Raw genomic sequence first — 19151 nt, forward strand, 5'->3', positions numbered from 1 at the left:
AATGTGGATGCAGGACTTCTGTCCATCCCTAGTTCTCTGATACGTTTCATATATCCTTCTCATTAGATCTGTTGTTTTAGTACTATTTCATCAATTCTAGGTTCTTTTAGTCTCGTCTATATATGGTTTGTTTCAGCAGCTCACATGCCAACTGATTGTCCTGGTTCTCCAATATTTGATGTGGACATTGTTAATCTGGGTGACATCTGAGTTAGCATGATTTGTGTCACTCTCATATTTGAGATAGGCATGCAAAACGCTATGGGGTCTTTGCGCAAGGATTCCTAAGACAAGTATCAGCTGAGATTTGAACCCTAGTCACCCTTGTCAAAGGCAGTGTGCTAACCACTAAGCTATTCAATTGTGCAAGTGTGTTTGTGTGTGTAAATCAGGCATTGGGCAAAAATCTTCACAACAAACATAACCTATCTTATAGTGAAGAGACTTTAAATTGCATGATACCAATGTTTTTCATTTTGAGATGTTGCTTTCATTCTGCTTTTTATATTTTAAAAAAACCTTAATCTTTAGAAGAGTTGAATCAAGATACCCTAAATCAATAAATAATTGTTTGGTTAAATTTCCCACCTCCTGACTGACTATTCAGTTAGAATGCTCTTACTATTTGCTGTATGTCACATTTATAAATAATTCCAAAATTAAGCTAATTCATGCTTTAACTTAAAGTGGCTACCAAAACAAATCTAATAACATTCTTAATCATTCTTCACTGGAAAGCAAATCTGTTCCCTTCTCTTTTTTTAATGAGACAGACTCAGAAATTATGAATGGTGTCTCAAAAAAAAAGACTGAAATAAAAATTGCTTTAAAAAAACTCAAATGGGAAATTTGTATGTCTAAAATGACATATAAAATAAAAATGAAAATAGCTACAAACATGATTAACAAAAGGGGATGAATATACGTTACATAGATCTAGTTGCACCTAGTATCTAGATTTAGACTAGATTTATTTTTGTTCATTTGTTATTTACCTCCTGATGAAATTTTATTCATGTTTGTGTATGGAACTCCCCTCTACAGCCACTTGCTTTAGGCAACCTCGCATCAAGAATCCTCCCACGTTCAATGCCGGCTACATCTGTTGCTCTTTCCTATTGTTGAAAATTCCATCCTTAATCCTATTTGACTTTATTCATGCAAAGGTCATCCTGAATTCAACAAATGCAGGAGTGACAGCAAGCACACTGGTGAACACAGCTAAAAAGAAGCTGTGGTAGAACATACAGCTATGGTAGCATGCTGGCACTCTCTCAGGAGCCCTTGACTCCATTATGCTGGCTTCCACCCCGCAAGCTGAGCTGCTGGAGAAAATGGAACATAGTTCTTTTGGCATTTTACAAACAAAATTCATTTAAAAATTGTAGATTCTTCTTGATTTTGGAAGACAGCATTTTTGCTTTTCTTTTTTGCCCCTATGTAGGAATATACTGTATGTGCTCCTTCTAACTGCTGGCTCTTGTGCACACGAAAGCAAGAAGGCTGCTCATATTTGAAAGATTAATTTAACTCTATTGGATTTCAAATACTGATCAGGATGATTTTTCCCCCTGAACAGAAATCTCAAACCCAGACTATGAAATTAATTAATCCTGCTTTTTTTTTTTTAAAAAAAAAAACACCCTTCCAAAATAAAATTAAACGAGCTTTGCTCCAACTTGGAATTGCTAATTTGTTATTAGATCGATATTTAGAAAAGTGGATGAGAACAGATAACACCAGAAATTGAGATGTTGGGGGTATCTTGTATTCTCTTTCCTCCTCTATTTTCATTTTTTTAAAAAAAACAACAACTATAAATGCATGTATAAACTTATGTTATTAGATTATTGCTCTTATGAGAACTGCCTGACAAATAAAACACTTGAAAAAGAAAACAAAACATTACTACCATTACTGTAATTTCCCAAAGACATTAACAGTTGTTTTAGAGTGAGTTGAATTAAATATTTGAATTTGTTTATTTAACTTAATTTAACGTATTAATTTGGCTGAAATAGAAAAAAATATTTACCCATAAATTATTCTAAACCAAACAAACCCTGCCAACAGAGAAAAGCCAAACCCAGCCTTCAGGCAAGTGAAGAAACTCTTGACTGCTTTGCTTACAGAGAAATATTTCACATGGGATGATTTATTGGCAGCTCAAAATGGTTTTAAAATGACAGTACAAGTGTTTAACAGGAATTACTTTAAAAACCCTCTCCCAAAGCTCCCTTTCTGCCATAGCATTTAGTTGCTAGATTTATATCCTGCCCTTCCTCCAGGAACTCAAGGTGCCTTGCATAGCATTACCTCCTCCACGATTTCCCCTACACTAACCCCGTAGGTTAACTTCTAGGGTGGAAAAAAAAATGGCCTTGGACCTGGAGCTTCCCAATCCTAGGCTAGTACACCCAATGACTGTAATTTAAGAAGCACCCTCCAAATGTAGCATATTAAAAGGTGGGAGCTAAGAAAAACTCTTGGAAATAATCACATTTTGCATCCATCCTGTTCTGTGGGTGAGTAGATGCAATGCCATATTCTGTGTATCTTGTATAGAATTCGAGATAAAAGAGAAGAGCTTCCAGAAAAATCATACGCAATTGCATCCTGGTAAGCTGATCATTTCCCTCAGGGTTTGTTAGTATGCATGACTTTGTTGCTTTCACTTGACCAGTGACCAAAGCTTTCTAATTTCAGATCCATCCATGGAGACCCAAAATCCCTTATATATTCTGATAATGTTAAACCCAGTGGCAAAATAATCTCATTCCTCCTGAAGACACATACAGATGGAGTCTCTTCCTCTTCTGCCTTAGTTTCATAGGCATGCCTTTTCCCTTTCTTCTGCGTGTCTTGCTTTGCTTAAGAAGCAAAGCGAACAGTAAGAATACATAAGAACGATTTCCAAGATCCACATGCAAGTTATTCAAATCTGCATTTTAAAATGCATATTGAGAATGATGATGGATCAATAATAAGACTAAAATAAAGCAATTTCCTACCAGTAATATTCCCAAGCTAATTCAAATGATTTGATTTTATTAGAACATTATTTTCTGCTTTAGTCCTCTCATCCTATAGTTTACTTTCTTTCTTCTGGCTTTGGTTGAGTCATTAAGAAGAATAGGAGAGAGAGTTACAAGATCTTAATATGACACTTCTGCAGGTTCCAAAGCTGTGAAATACTTCTTGGAAGAGCTTAAAATTGTAATCTCTGGCTAGTAAACTCTAAGACAAGAAGTCTTTGAGAGCACTGTGCATTTTAAATGACCTATTTATGTTAACTCCCTTTTTCTAATCCAATTACTTCCAAGTTATAATTTAATGTATGAGAGATGCAGCAGTCAATGGGAAAATAGCAACCTGAAAAACACTTATCTAGAACAAGATGCCACTGGGATTTGAACAAGGACTTCAAGCTCATGTTTTGTCTTCAGTTCATGAAATCCTCATTCATAGACTATACAAAGACAGAATATAGTACTGAATATACTTCCTTTTCCTCTGAAGCTTTTATCAAGTGCTATGAGTCATGAAGATTTAAAATCTGCCATCTACTATTGATGTCAGGCAAGTTGGGTAAGCCTTACCGTTTTCCATTTAATGTTGCTATTATTTTCCTGGCTTGCAACAAAAACTGGATAATACAGTAGTTTATGTTTTGTCTCTATTATATACATTTGAAATGTCTGTAAAAAACAAAATAAAATTCACTGAATATAGTGAGGAAGTGGAAGAGTAGAGTTTGGAGCATTGTGCTATAGAAGATGATAAAACTTACAATACTCTTCTGGATCCAAGCTTAGGTGAATGGCTCCGTCTAGCTATAGCATGCTAGGCTTACAATGTACCTACTAAACAATGTTGGGACCTAGTGAATTAGATGTATCTTTCATGTTAGAAGCACTGATATACTAATGTGACATTCTGACCTAATGTTGCTGCATCTTTTCTTGGAGCAATCAACCAGGGTTAAAAATATCTCAGTAATTTTCCCAGAGAGATAAAGATTGTAGCAAAATAAACCCTGTCTTTCTATTTGTTGGCTGAGTTAGAAAATTAACTGGAGCTATCCTTGCCACTCTCTCATGCTCCTCAGCAATGGTCTGGTTCTGAATGGCTAACCCCCAACATCTTCCCTAAATTACTATCTGCAGATAAACCTAAATATTGTCAAATTCTAATTCTGATGTATAGATTAATTATGCAGTTTTGAGAATTTAAAAGCTAGACTTCAACTTTGCTGAAATGGCTGGCTAATTTTATGTTCAAACCAAAGATAATACAATGAGGTCATAATTACACAGATGGGAGCATAGTGGCTCTCTAGGTTAGAACGCTGGACTGCCAATTGGCAGGCACATGTTTGAGATCCATTGCTGCCACAGGGTGGGGTGAACACCATCACACACTCCAGCTCCTGCCGACCCAACAGTTCAAAAACGGGCTACCACTTCGGTGAGTAACTTCTCAGAGATACGAAAGGAGCCCCCAGCTGGGTGTTCTCTCGGCAATGGTGATGGCACCAGCAAATTCTTTCGCCATGGAAGCACTTCGGTGCTTCTGACATGGGAAAAAAATTACATAGGTTGGCATAGCCTAGTTGACAATACACATTTCATCTGGTTTAACTTGCTGCTGTCTGAGTGCTAAAGAGAGCAAATTATATTTTGCCAACAAGCTTCAATAGATATTGGTCTATTAAGGTCAACATTCAAAATGCTGGTTATGGCCAGTAGAGCTCTTCATGACTTGGGAACAGGCTATTTGAAAAACCAACCTCTCAGATATGAGCCTCATTAGCTTTCCTCTTCTGTGAGAAAAACTGTTCTGTCAGTCAACACTTATGGTTATCACTTTCTCTTTCATCTGTCACTTGCCATGCAAACCAGTCTATTATTATTATTTTTTTCAGGTAGCTTTTAAAATTGAAATAGCCTGAATTTAATGGATGTGGTTTGGGCCTTTCTTACTGGTGCATTTTAATTGATATAGAGTATCCATAACTGACATTTTAACTATGTATGAATTGCTGCAGTCTGAATTTTAATTAATCTTTTTTATTAGAATATAACTTTAAATAATGTCACTAATATTATAAACCTGAAAATATTTTATCTCATTCATACATTTTATTTTAAAAGAAAATATAAAAAATATTTTTATATGGGGAATGGAAGTATTTATATTCCTTGCAGTCATCTGTATTATATTATAATTATATTAGATTATGCTATGCTATGCTGTGCTGTGCTATACTATATTATATTAATTTCCTTGCAATCATCTGTATCAAAGTGCTAACAACTAGATAAGGATAAGGAATATAAATCCTTCTAGTCTCCACCATTCAGTCAGAACTGAAGATGCTTCTTCGATGAGAAACAAAATATCTTCAAGAGAAAAAAGACAGAAAGTCCACTTGCCTTTTGAAAAAGCACCTTTGGGATGACTGATTCAAGGTCATCCTATTGCTTTTGTGTCTAAGGCAGAACTAGAATTCCCAGGTCCCTGGCTTCTAGCCTGATGTCCAGAACACCACACCACACCACACCACACCACACCACACAGGCTTTCATATAATAATACTATAAACAGTAAAAACCAACCAACCCTCAGCAAGCTGTTCCAAAGGAGGGAGACCCTACAAGGAAAGCCTGCTCTATTGAATACCAGAGAAGTGCAATGCCAATAAGAGGTAGATGAACCATTTTTCAAGAATGCATAGCCCTAATATCTAATATAAGTTGAAATAGGAGAGCCAAGTTAGTTTATGGTAGCCAAACAAGGACAAAGTAATATGAGAGTATTTCAACCACAACCACAACCACAGAATACTGTACTGTATTGCAAATTGAAATTATAAGCGTTAAAAGATTTCAGGTAATCTCAAAAGACAATAGTTTCTAATACATTACAATTGTGATGGTACTTCTAATATGTCTCACATGTATACAACATTTCCATAACCAACCTGTCTTCCTCTCCCTTTCCATCTCCCACCTCATCCCAATTTAAATCCTTTTAGCCACTTTACGCACCCAGTGAAATGAGCTGCACCTCGTGAAAGCTCTTAGTCAGAAATGGTAACAGAAAACCATGATAAATGTTTAGAGTAAATACTTATCTTAATATTTGGTGATGAAGAATGATCAATTGTAGGCAAGTATTATTTAAATCCCTCTGAAAATTGTGTTTAAATTTATCTTACACAAATGAAAAAAATACTGTTGGTGGAGACATCAAAAAATGGCACACCAAGGTGATGCTTTGGCTGATGTTCCCCAGATTTGAACAGAAGCAACCAGAAACGACAAACATGACCCTGAGAAGAAGCATATAAATGGTTGCATTTCCTGGTAAGAGCGATTGGAGGGTTGAGTCTCCATCTTTTCCTGTGATGGAAGTACGCCTTAGTTTTAAGCATCATGTTTTGAACTTTTTTTTCTTTTGACTTGTTTTATACCCCCTTGCTGGACTGTGATTTTTTTTTACCCTTTTTTACTGCTTAGCTCTGGAGTTATGAAAGACTTCCATTTTTGCCACAGCACAAAGACTTTCTCCTTAGTAGTGAAAATGATTTGATTTGATTTGATTTACATTTGCATCAGATTTCTACTGCAAGGATTTTGTATTGCACTAGTTTTTTAAAAAAAACTTGTTTTATTTTTTGTTTTTATATATTTCTGGTCTTTTTCTCTCTCTCTAAAGAGATGGTGATTTTCCCCTTCCTTTTCTATTTACTCTCTATCATGGAAAACATTATCTTCTGATCAGCAATTGCTGAGAAGATATTCATAACAGAGAACTATGATTTTGGGGAATGAGATTCAATTGTTTAGAAAGATCCCAGCTATAATTTTAAGGAAAAGTTTTATTATTAAGAATCAATGGAAAATATTTGATCCTGGACAGATTAGAGATAATGACTCCAGTGGTTTATAGTAGATTAGAAGACATTGTGGACTTTTTGTGTGTGAAATACAGTAATAGATTGTTAACAGAGGGCTTTGAAGTTTAGTTTTGTTGTTGGGTTTACCTGTTAACTGTTTTTTTTTACAGTAAATAGAAGGATAAGTCAAATTATCTGGGCAAATTGAGCTGTAGAAGTTTATAAAGTGTAGATCTGTTTTGCAAGGGGGAAAACTATTATTGTTGAAATATATTTATCAGTATTTAATTGGTGGGGACAATATATGTGTATGTTTTATGCACTTTTTTGTCTTATTTAGTTTTTGCTTTGTTGTTATTTCCCCCTTTTTCTGTTGAAGTTTGTATTTTAACTTTGGAAATAAAATAATAAATATTAAAAAATTACAATTGAGAAAACCAAACATGGACAGTTTGAGACCTGCCCATACACTTGCTGAATTTAAGAAATGTTTGTTTTTTTCCTTTAAAAGAATTTTTTTTCTGCCACCCACATTTTTTTAAAAAAATGTATTGAAATCAAATGGGATGCTTTCATCACCTTGATGTTATGATGACTTATAAGACAGCTGCAAGTCTTTGATGATTGGTATCTCTCTTATTTTTCAAAGTATACCATATTTCCAGGTTGATGATCTGATAACTTTATGAACTTCTAAAATTATTGTTAGCTTTCACATCAATATGAACTATAGCTTCAGTTGTACAAGAAATTTAAATCTTGTTATACTATGCTAAATTAAAACCACATAATCTGACCACAACAATTTAATTTCCTGGATAAAAAATAATTTAAAAAACTCCAGTATTAATAATGAAGTTAACCTAAGACAATTTTTCTAAGGTTTTTTTTTATCACAGAATGTTTTTAACTTAATGGCAAACTTTATTAGTAATATTAAATGCTGTATTACCTTACAAATTTGCTTTCTTATGTTGCATGTACTATACAACATTTTGTTTCTCATACAAATCAGTAGGATGTTCCTTCTTTTGAACTTGCTTACTAAAAGTTATAATTAAACTTTGATGAACATGTGTGATAAAGAGCTGCCATTTCCAAAAACATAAAGCAACCTTAAAGATTGCATAGAAAAGTTGTACTGAACTTTATTTAGATTTATTTAGATTTCTTTCTCACAAAATATTTGAAGAGTTAACTTACTTTTAAAGAAGAGCAGCATAAATAAAACATTAAATTGATGACCAAGAAGAAAAATCAAACTAAATCAAACTAAAAAAAATCAAACTAAGACACAACACATTAGGGGGAAATATATGGGACATGCCAGTAATAAAAGAGTACATTGCAAAACTATGTGTAGCTCAAAGCATACAAATTTTATCGGAAACAAGTTTTGAAAACTGTGTGTACTATCCCATCAAATGTTCTGAGAACAATGAGAAGCATTTATCTGGCATACATATCTATTACTGTTAGGTAATAATTTCATTTACAATTTTGCAAGAGACTGCAATATTAAGCCATTGGAATATTTTACTGTTAAAAGGCTGTTACGTATATAAATAATATATTCTGCTTAATCTAATTCCAAAGATTGTAACAAAAAGGGGAATCTGGTGAAAATTAGAATTATTTGGCTAAATACTGCAAAATGGCTAATTTATTATGAACGATGTACTTGTTCTCATGTCCATAAATGGAGAGCATTACAGCACCTGAATACAGATTCATATTACATCATCAATGGTCTAAGGCAGGGTCTGCAACCTTGACAACTTTAAGACTTGTGGACTTCAGCTCCCTGAATTCCTCAGCCAGCTAGTCTTAAAGTTGTCAAGGTTGCAGACCCCTGGTATAAGGAATCCATTGTCACAAAATGTGATGCTGGTCCCTAGCTTTCATGGCTTTACTGCAGGCATGTCAAACTGCCGGCCCACGGGCCGGACGCATCATCCGGAAGCCGCGCCCACCCCATTGCTAGCAATGGCAAAACCGTTCCGATACGTTGCGCGATGTCACGTGATGTCGTGAGTTTGACATGCCTGCTTTACTATATTCTTTACAATATTCATGAAGAAAAGACTACTTAATTAAGCTACTTTAATAGGAAATTTGTAGATTCATTGGCTATGTATTTCTGAACAGTAGATATTAGCAATCCACAGAAAATAGCTCTGAATACTTATTTTGCCATTTCTATTTTGGATACAAGTGATTGACTGAGGAGGCATCTTTCTATGTCTCCACAACAAATAAAAACAATCAACTCTCAGTGGTCACATAGAAAAATACAATATAAAACAAACTTTGTACAAAAAATATGTATTTATGGGAGTCAACCATGAGCCACAAATGTTCTCTTCTATTAATATGTATTTCTATCCTATACATTTCTAGGTGACATGTGGATATCAGAACCATTTTTTATCACGGGTACGGTAAAATCAGACATCAAGAAATTTACCACATTAATATTTGTAGAACAAAAGCTTCTTAAACTCAACACATAGAATTCTTAAATGGAGGAAGATGAATTACAGGTAATGGTTGGAAAGGGATAGGAAAAGGAAATGGCATTGTGGAACAACTCTATATTTTAAAAAATTGCTAAAATCTAGGCTGGGAGGGACATGGTGACTAGAGCAAGAATACAGTTACTGTATATTTAAATTGATATTTCAAGCTTAGTAGTTAGATGCTGATGTGATAACATGATTGAGACCAATCCTCAAGAAATGAAATGGCAAACATATTCACATACATCACTTTCCACATTTTGTAGAGCTTCATAGCTGCTATACAAGAACCAAGGATCCTGAGTTGCACATAAGAGAGTAAGAATAATAGGGAAGACTATTTAGAATGCAGTAGATTAGAATTGCCTTATTGAGGGAGGAATAAGAAATTATATGTAAATAGAAAGCATAAACAACAGAAATATTATACCCCTGATAATATTCACAAATTGTCTCTTTCCCTCCCACATTTGTAAACAGGAGGATAGTCGTGCATAATAAATGGAAGATGTTTTCTGGATGAAGTGGGAAAAATGGAATAAAGTGGGGTATTGATACTATGTTTGATCTTAGTCAAAAGGCTAAGAATTGGGTATTAACAATTGCTTAGCTCCATTTACTCATAGAAAACCCATTTAGGATTTGATCAGGTAACCTTCTCTTGTTTTCAGTGGTGGGATTCAGCTGGTTCGCACCACTTCGGCAGAACCGGTAGCTAATTTTTGTTGCCCAGGCCCAGAATGGACTTCCGGAAGCGGCATCCACACAGAGAACCAATTGTTCACATATTTAAATTCCACCACTGCTTGTTTCTATTGGGAAACTCAACCCAAATTAGATTTGGAGTAATGGATAGTGGCTATGGACCCTGAATCAACCAAATAAGAAGATTAAAAGACACCCACACCATATATAACTTGTCATACATCTTCACAAGTCATTTTTTTCCTATCCTGAATTTAAGTGTCAGCATCTTATCTGAACTTTCGACCAAATTGCTCTGTTTGTTAATCTAAATAAAAAACCAAGTAACATGCTTCAGTCTTATCACAGAAACTCTACTGCAAAGAAACCTAAGCTTATGTGCTCAAATATAGCAAATTTTAAAAGTGCAATTCTACACTCTGGTTTCCAGGCCTCTTTTCTCTGTATTTAGTCCTGCTGATAAAAACCATTCCCCAGGGAAGCTTCTGGTATCAAACTCTTTCTACCTTAAGAGAATTGAGGCCCTTGAGGGACAGGGATTCATCAGCAACTCTTCTGCCTAATTAAGTAGCAGTTTGATAGATGTGACAAGGACTCCCATTCAGCTCTTAACTGAAACAATGATATCTAAAATACACCACTCTTAAAAACAGCTACAGGTTTTAAAAAAGGGTCTGGAAGACATGGCGAAAGTTATTCCCCCCTCCTCTCCTTTTCTGCCTTAAAACGAAAAGTACAATCATGCAAGGAAGTTTCAAACAATAGATTACAGAGAAAAGGTTAGGTCTAAGGAAAATAATGGTATTTTGGTACTATTTATTCATTTCTTGCAATATTATTGCATGCAATTTGCACTTTAGGCTGGTAAGTTACAAATCGAAGATAGAACTATTAAGCCTATTGTATTATTTCTTGTTATTTAAAAAACTTTTAAGCATTAATTAGTACACTTAAGGCCTACCGAATTCACGGAAGAGAAGAAACAGAAGCACACCATTTTGTTCAAAAAGAATGAATCATCATACTGCAGACAGGCTGAATTAGAATTAAAGGAAAACGTTGAAAGTTTTTTTTTAAATGGTTTTATCTAGGAAAAGAGCAAGCTTATCTGAGGTAAGAAAATATAAAGACAGAATTACTGAATGGGTTGGACCCAGACTTTGATTCTCCTGGCATGACCATCGCTAAAGCAGAATTCTCCTGGGGGAGTTTCCATTGGGAAGCCTATGCCTCCTAAATCTCTCCCAAAATAGGAGAGGGCTGTCAAAGTTTGTCTCCTTCCCTTCCACTCAAATAATTCCTATGCTAATTCTAAGGTTTTCCTTAGATTGGAGCCCTTAAATTTGAAGGACAAAGTCCAGATCAAATCCAATGTTATGCTATAGGCAAAATTCCAAGTTATTTAACAATTTTGATTCTGCAACTAAAAGTTAACAGAATAACAGAGTTGGAAGGGACCTTAGATGTCTTCTAGTCCAAACCCTTAGTTAGGCAGGAAATCCTATAATATTTCAGACAAATGGTTGTCCAATCTCTTCTTAAAAACTGCCAGTGTTGGAGCATTCACAACTTCTGGAGGCAGGTTGTTCCACTGATTAATTGTTCTAACTGTCAGGAAATTTCTCCTTAGTTCTAGGTTGCTTCTCTCCTTGATTAGCTTCCATCCATTGCTTCTTGACAAGAAGCAATGGAGAATAGGTGCTTTGGAGAATAGCTTGACTCCCTTTTCTTTGTGGCAATCCCTGAGATATTGGAACACTGTTATCATGTCACTCCAGTCCTTCTTTTCATTAAACTAGACATACCCAATTCCAGCAACCGTTCTTCATATATTTTAGCCTCCAGTCTCCTAATCATCTTTGTTGCTCTTCTCTGCACTCTTTCTAGAGCAGGGGTTCCCAACCAGGGGTGCGAGAAGATATTCCAGGGGGTGTATATGCATAATTCGTTGCTGTTATTTCAAACGTTTGTAAGGAGTGCGAGGAGAGGCATTCTAGAAAAGGTTGGGAGCCACTGTTTTTTACATCGTGGTGACCAAACCGGAAGCAGTATTCCAAATGTGGTCTTACCATGGCATTATAAAATGGTATTAACATTTCATGTGATCTTGATTCTATCCCTTTGTTAATGCAGCCTAGAACTGTGTTGCCTTTTTTGGCAGCTGCAGCACACTGCTGGCTCATATTTAACTGATTGTCCAGTAGGACTCCGAGATCCTTCTAACAGTTACTATTATTGAGCCAGGTACCACCTATACATATCTGTGCCTTTGCTTTTTCTGTAGAACCTTACTTTTTTCACCAATCAATTTCATTTTGTTAGATAGTGCCCAATGTTCAAATCTGTATGTTCAAGTTGTATGTAACCTACCTCCAATTTTGTTGCTGTTTGTTAACAAGTTTTCTAACATGAATGCATCAAAATTTCTTAAAATTATGATGCTTGAAAACTAAATTTACTTCTCCAATATGATATGCTTCAGATGATAGTAATTTCTTACACCTGGGAACACTGGCTATTTTTCCTTGCTCTGAAAGTCCATGCATTTGTGAAAAATCAAACAATTTTTTTAAACGGTTACAAGAGTAATCTTGAATAATTTTACTTGGAAGTAAAATACTTTGCTCAGTGGGATTTAATCTTTGGCTAGCATACATAACATTACAGTCATCAATGCTTCAAAATCTGAACTGTATAATCTGCATTTCATTGTATTTCTTCGAGATATTGTCATTTATTTCAAAGAGCTTAATGTTGTTTTCAAGATTTATAATTGAATAAAATACAAATTCCAGTACAAAATGTACTTTGTGCCTAGAGCTGATGGCAATGCATACACACACACACACACACACACACACACACACACACACACACACACGAAATACTGTGGGAGGCAAGTATTAAGGTGCAAAATCTTGGTTCTACCTATTGTGAATTAAATAAGTGAAGATAAGTGGAGGATGTATAGCCAAAACCGTATGCATTAACAGAGAAGGTTGCCAATATGTGCAACAGAAGAAGAGGGATTTCAACTTTTAGCAAAGACTTCTGACAAGGTAGTACACACCTTAGGAGAAGAGGAAAGCTCTTTCACTGCATGAATAGCTGACATGTTCTCACTTGCTTCTCTTTCTACCTTGGGTGAGAGAATTGGTGGTTCCGGAGCTTTTCTTTTCATCTTCCTTTCTGTTTCTTTCACTGAAGTAACTTGATCATTTAAAGCAGAACTTGCTTTGGGTTCATAAAAGGGATTGGATCTAATTGAAAGAAGGGAAACAAATTTATTTGCTATCTCGGTATTTTTAGTGCCATTCCTGAAAGTATTTTGTTTGCACCAAATAGCAACCAATGTAGTTTAATTAAAAAACAACAACAACACATAGCGACAAAAAAACCTGCTCTTTATGCTACTAGTTTCCCTGCCCCAAATAAACTGATGATGATGATGTGTTGTGCAGCTAGGTACAAATAATGCCTTAGGTCAAGAAATCTGTAGTCACCATTTTTAAAAAAACTTTATTAGGAGTAAAATGGGCCCATAGAGGCCTTATATATATATTAAGTATTACCTCTTATTTCCGAAGCCTGAGATTTAACACAGCAAAAATAATATTTTCAAACTCTTCATTTTATTTGCATAGTAACAATCAAGATAATATAAACTGATAATGCTGACTATACTGACATAAAACCTCTTATTTTGTCCAAATTCTTATATACTTTTTATACTTTAAATGTGGTCTAACATACAAAACCTGTGAAAGGAAAAGCAAGATTGGAATGATTTTTCAAATTTAGCAAGTTAGCTACTCTTTAGCAATTTGACAAGGAAAACAGAATTTATATATACAGTCTATATTTTTTTAGAGATTGGAAATATAGCAAATACTGTTTACTGGAACTGTCAGTCGTCTTAAGCAAGAAAAGAAATTTAAAAAAAAAAGCTTTATGAACTAATATTCCCTAAAATCATATATTTATAGTGCCTTACATTACTTGTTCACAACTCATTCTGTTATAACCCTGAGAGAAGAAGCATATTTGAGATACTTAATAATTTCATGAATTATCACATTTCTTGCATCAAAATTCTTGAATACAATAACATAAAAATTAGTTTTGTTTTTTTCCACAAGTTTGATTTTGAATCAAGTTATAAAAGTCTGGCTTAGAATATTGATAAATTCTCCCAAATAGATATCCGAAAAGAAAGAGGAAGCTATTAAATCTGTAGAAATTATGCTTTTTCTTCCTGAACAAGTTGGTACATTCCAGACAAAACACTGGCTTGCAACTATTGTCCACGCTTATTTCTTAAAGATATCCTGTAAGGTCCAGAGAGGATCCAGAAGCATTCTTTGGAATTAAAGACTATACTGGTGGCTTGTACTTTGCTTTCAAGCATAGAGATAGATAGATAGATAGATAGATAGATAGATAGATAGATAGATAGATAGATAGATAGATAGATAGATAGATAGATAGATAGATAGATAGATAGATAGATAGATAGGCAGGCAGGCAGGCAGGCAGGCAGGCAGGCAGGCAGGCAGGCAGGCAGGCAAAAGCCAGGTTGAAGAAGAAGTCTGGCAGGTGCCAAGGAAGGCTCTGAAATCACATGGTGTCCCTGCCAGAGACTCCAGATAGTCAGCATTTCAGAATTTGGATTTAAATCCACTCTTGCTGTATTTATAGAAAAGCTTTTGAAGTAGACTAAGCTTCTACAAACAAAAAACAAAAAGGTCATTTTGATGGATTATCCCGTCCCTCCACTCATGCAAATCTGGTCCAGAGAACTGAGAACTTTTTAGAAAATTATTTCAGTAGCCTCACTGTTTTGGGAGAGGTTTTAGTAACATTTCTATAAAAGGTCATTTGGAATTTAATTTTCAGAGTGTTTTGAACAATTTATATGAATCTAAAAGTGTATCCTCCTTTAATGATATATTTCAACTTTATGGAATTCCATTTTCAAAAGATCCACATGCTGCTAAATACATTCACAGAGATCTTGGCCTGCAGTTTGATAGTTTTCTAACAGATTGCCTTTTAATTTAATGCTTTTGGATTTATATTTATTTTCTCTAGCATAAATGCTTAATTTTGTTGTTGTTGTTCTCCTAATTCAGTCTCAAAAGCACTCTGAATGATTTGGATTTTGAGTTAGATAAGTAGGATATAAACAAGGATGTTAATGCATTTACTACCACCCTGTGGCTTGTGATTTCATTTGTAACCAGGAAGAACCATTCATTGGAACAAATCTATAGTAAGTAATTTTCTGAAGAGTCAAGTTTTCTAATTATATAATTAGATTTCTGGGAAAAGAGAAAAGACTTTAAAGCAAATATAAAACCTAACTGCATTCATAAACAGTACAGTACAGTAGAGTTGTCATTATTTATTGCAGACAGAAGACATTGATCTAGTTAAATAAAAAAAGTAACTGAGACGAAAATAACCAGGTTGCAAAGTGAATGCACCTTTGAGATGTTCTCACATCAGTGCTCATCAAATGCAAAAAACATAAACAAAATCAAAGCTCAGAGTGATATCAAAATAAACAGTGGAGACATGCATGACAAAAGGCAAAAGTGGAAAATGAATGGCACTCCAATTGGAAGAGAAAACTCAAGAATGTCTGTCAATCATTTAATTTTGCTAACAAGCTTGTTAAGCTGTCCTCAAACAGAGGAAATTCAAAGCAGGGTGAAATTAATGATGAGAAAAGATAACAACAAGGACAATGCATTATACATGGGAGGTTACAGAGTTTTCTTTTGTTCTAAAAGTTATTTTTGTGTGGGGACATTTAACAAACACAGCATGTTTTAACAGCAAACTATCTGACCCCCTATAACCTTGGAAACAGAGATTCAACATCTGTCAGAGATTACCCCATATCTAATGTGAGTAATGAGTAAGTTGCTACTAGTTAAAACTTTTTCCTATTTTTGCAAGAGCGCATATTTATTTTTAAGAAAATAAACTTTTCCTAAGTTTCTTAAAAACTTCTCAGAAGTTTTAAATATGCGACACATATTTCCACACCCCACCCACATTTAAATTAGTTCACTTTAAATACAACCTAGGCACACACTCTATTTTGTATTATCATATATGAAACCTAGTTTTAAAATGCTTTGGTCCACCAGTTCGTAACAGGATTCCTGGGAACTTTTGCTAATGCAGAAATTTAAATTAATATAGACATTCAGAAAAGTTCAGCCTCTGCAGAACTCCTTTCTTTTGGAACAGAAACAAAGGCAGATGGATGATTTAATATGTACATTTAGGGGAAAAAAGTGGCCCAATCTGACCTCACATGTTTGTCTTTTGGAAACTTTTGAATGTGCTTTTTTGAATATGGGACAACAGTATGAAACATCTAAGTTTTATTATGATATGATATATTTCTTGAAAAACTTTGATTTTCAGTTTGTGTGTCACTCTTATTTTACCAGTGTACAGTGTGATAAACATCAAAGAACAAAACTTCCAAATCTGAATAGATTTTAAATCATTGATCTACTATAAAATCGATTAAGGAGAACATGCTTCACTAATATCGTAAAAGCAATGTGGATCTCCATCTCAAAAGGTGCTCAAAGTATATTTTAGTAATTACCTAACCCTGAATGTTTAAATAACGTATTTATTCTGGGTTGTTTCTGGATAAGAGATGTTCCCTTCACCCAAGATTATGTTTCATTTACTTAAGAAGAAATACTCTTGTCCAGAAATTTGTCCAACTGTGCAAAATGTGATCATGACTTTCACCACATTATATTTATGCTAAGCTCATGTGAATAGTTACTTGTGAAGAAAAAAGTATGAATTTTGAGTTAAAATATGCACAAAATCAGTATTAAAATACTTTTTCCCCCCAGATCTTGTTCTGGAAAATAATTCATAGGGCAATTTGAGTAGAATTTCACATGACTCCGGAAGTATCTTCAGACGACGCTGGCTTCCTCAGCTAGGAAATGGAGATCAGCACGCACCCCCCCCCCCTAGAATTGAGCACAACCGGACACCTGTACCTTTTTTTTCTTTAGGTTACTAGTAGTCCTTAATTTCCATTCAATGACCATTCAAAGTTACAAAGCCTCAAAGAGTGCTTTACACCCCATAAAGCACTTCCAGCCATTGTAAATCATCACCCACACCCTTCACCATGGCCCCATTAACATATTTTGGGCACTTGGCAACAAGCTCACATTTATGACTGGTTGTAATTTCCCATGATCACATGACTGTAATTTGCAATGCTTTTTGTCAGTTTCTGGCAAAAAATATTGATTTGGGAGAATGGAATGGTAACAATCATGTGACTCTTTTAACAACCACATGATTCAGACTTATAACTCTGTGATTTACTTAATAGCCATTGTAAAAACGGTAAAAAAAATTGGGTCTCGTCATGTGAGTGCCTCAACCTATAACCACAATGAAATATTCCAGTGCCAACTATGGTCGTAAGACCTGCAAAGCCCTATAGTTCTGGTACATGAAAACTAGGAAAGTAAAACAGAAATAAAACTGGGACTCCCTGCGAGCTGAATATGATTTTAAAAAATGCTATGGAATGGGGAAGACAAGTTAAACAAATTTTGCTCTCTCGCTCTCTCTTGTGGAAAAACCTTTGGAAGAGACCTCTGGAATCACGATGAACCATCCACATTTAGTATATTTCTTTTCTGAACAAGCTGTAATGAAGGAAAACCTAAAGAGGGTGAAAGCTCAATACAGGCCCCTAAAGGTACAACAACATCCCTTCTAGATAATGCCTGTTGTTACATTTTATAATTTAATGTGACTATCTTCCTTGCAAAAATTGGTTTAAAAAGTTTGGTTCAGAAGATAAAACTAATGTGACTTAATGGCAAATTCTTATGTCACACAGGAGCCAATTATAGAGGGCAAAACTATGGAATTTTAAGTTAAAAACGTTTACCACAGAGAAAACAGAAATGCTAATTTAAAATGTCTTTACAATACTGATACTACCTCCTCATCTGTATTGTAAAAGACCAAGACATGTTTTTGCAGCAATGAAGGTTTGTGGCCACCAAAAAATAGTTGTAATGTCATAGCATGCACAATTATTAGTTTGGCAGGAAAATGATTTTATTAGTTAACAGTTTACTTATTAAAAAAATCTGTACAGAATTGCAAGCTTGGCTAAGTTTCATTTAAAACTTGACAAAAAGGCACTGAGTGAACAAGACAGGTAGTCTTTGACTTACAACCTTTAGTTTAATGATTATTAAGTTACAATGGCATTGAAAAAAGTGGCTTATGGCCGGTCCACGTGACCATTACCTTATGACTAGTGCAATTTTAAAGGGATTTTATAATATTAAACTTAATACAGGTTATTTAATATATATTTTAATTTGGCTTTTAGAGATATTTATTGTATTGTACTGTTTTTATTTACCTGTAAGCCGCCCTGAGTCCCTCGGGAGAAGGGCGGGGTATAAATGGGATTAATAAATAAATAAATAAATAAATGTCTCCATGGCCACATGTTCAAACTTTGGGCACTTGGCAACTGGCATGTGTTCATATATGATGGCTGCAGTACCCTGGGGTCATGTGATTGCCATTTATGACTAATTGGCTTCCAACAAGCAAAGTCAATGGGGAAAGCCAGATTCACTGGCTTGAATCACAACTGCATGATTCACTAAACAGCTGCAGTGATTCACTTAACAACTGTGGCAAAAAAAGATTGTAAAACGAGTGAGATTCATTTAACAACTTCCTTGCTTGACAATAAAAATTCTGCTCCCAGTTATGGGCATAGGTCGAGGACTACCTATAGAGGAATTGAGAACTTGGAACGGGATGCCAGAAGCAGAATTCTTGAAAAATTGTCCTACTAAAGCCAAAAACATTTAGTTCTAGAAATTCCATATACGGTATATAGTTCTATATTTAAACGTACAAATGAACAACTATATTATACAGGAGATCTTGACTTACCAGACCTGGATGAAATGATTACATCAGTGGTA

The 19151-nt window shown here is 34.8% G+C and overlaps 1 protein-coding gene across 1 annotated transcript in view; it reads right to left on the reverse strand.

Annotated features, from left to right (window-relative positions):
• EHBP1 (EH domain binding protein 1) overlaps positions 1-19151 on the reverse strand; it is a 172048-nt gene that overhangs the window by 132620 nt on the left and 20277 nt on the right. Inside the window, exon 5 of the mRNA XM_015812375.1 lies at positions 13196-13385. Coding sequence (XP_015667861.1) covers positions 13196-13385 — 190 coding nt within the window. The remainder of the gene's footprint in view (positions 1-13195; positions 13386-19151) is intronic.

This window comes from Protobothrops mucrosquamatus, unplaced genomic scaffold (assembly GCF_001527695.2).
Source record: "Protobothrops mucrosquamatus isolate PMUCROS unplaced genomic scaffold, P.Mucros_1.0 scaffold_60, whole genome shotgun sequence".
Classification (NCBI taxonomy): Eukaryota; Metazoa; Chordata; class Lepidosauria; order Squamata; family Viperidae; genus Protobothrops; species Protobothrops mucrosquamatus.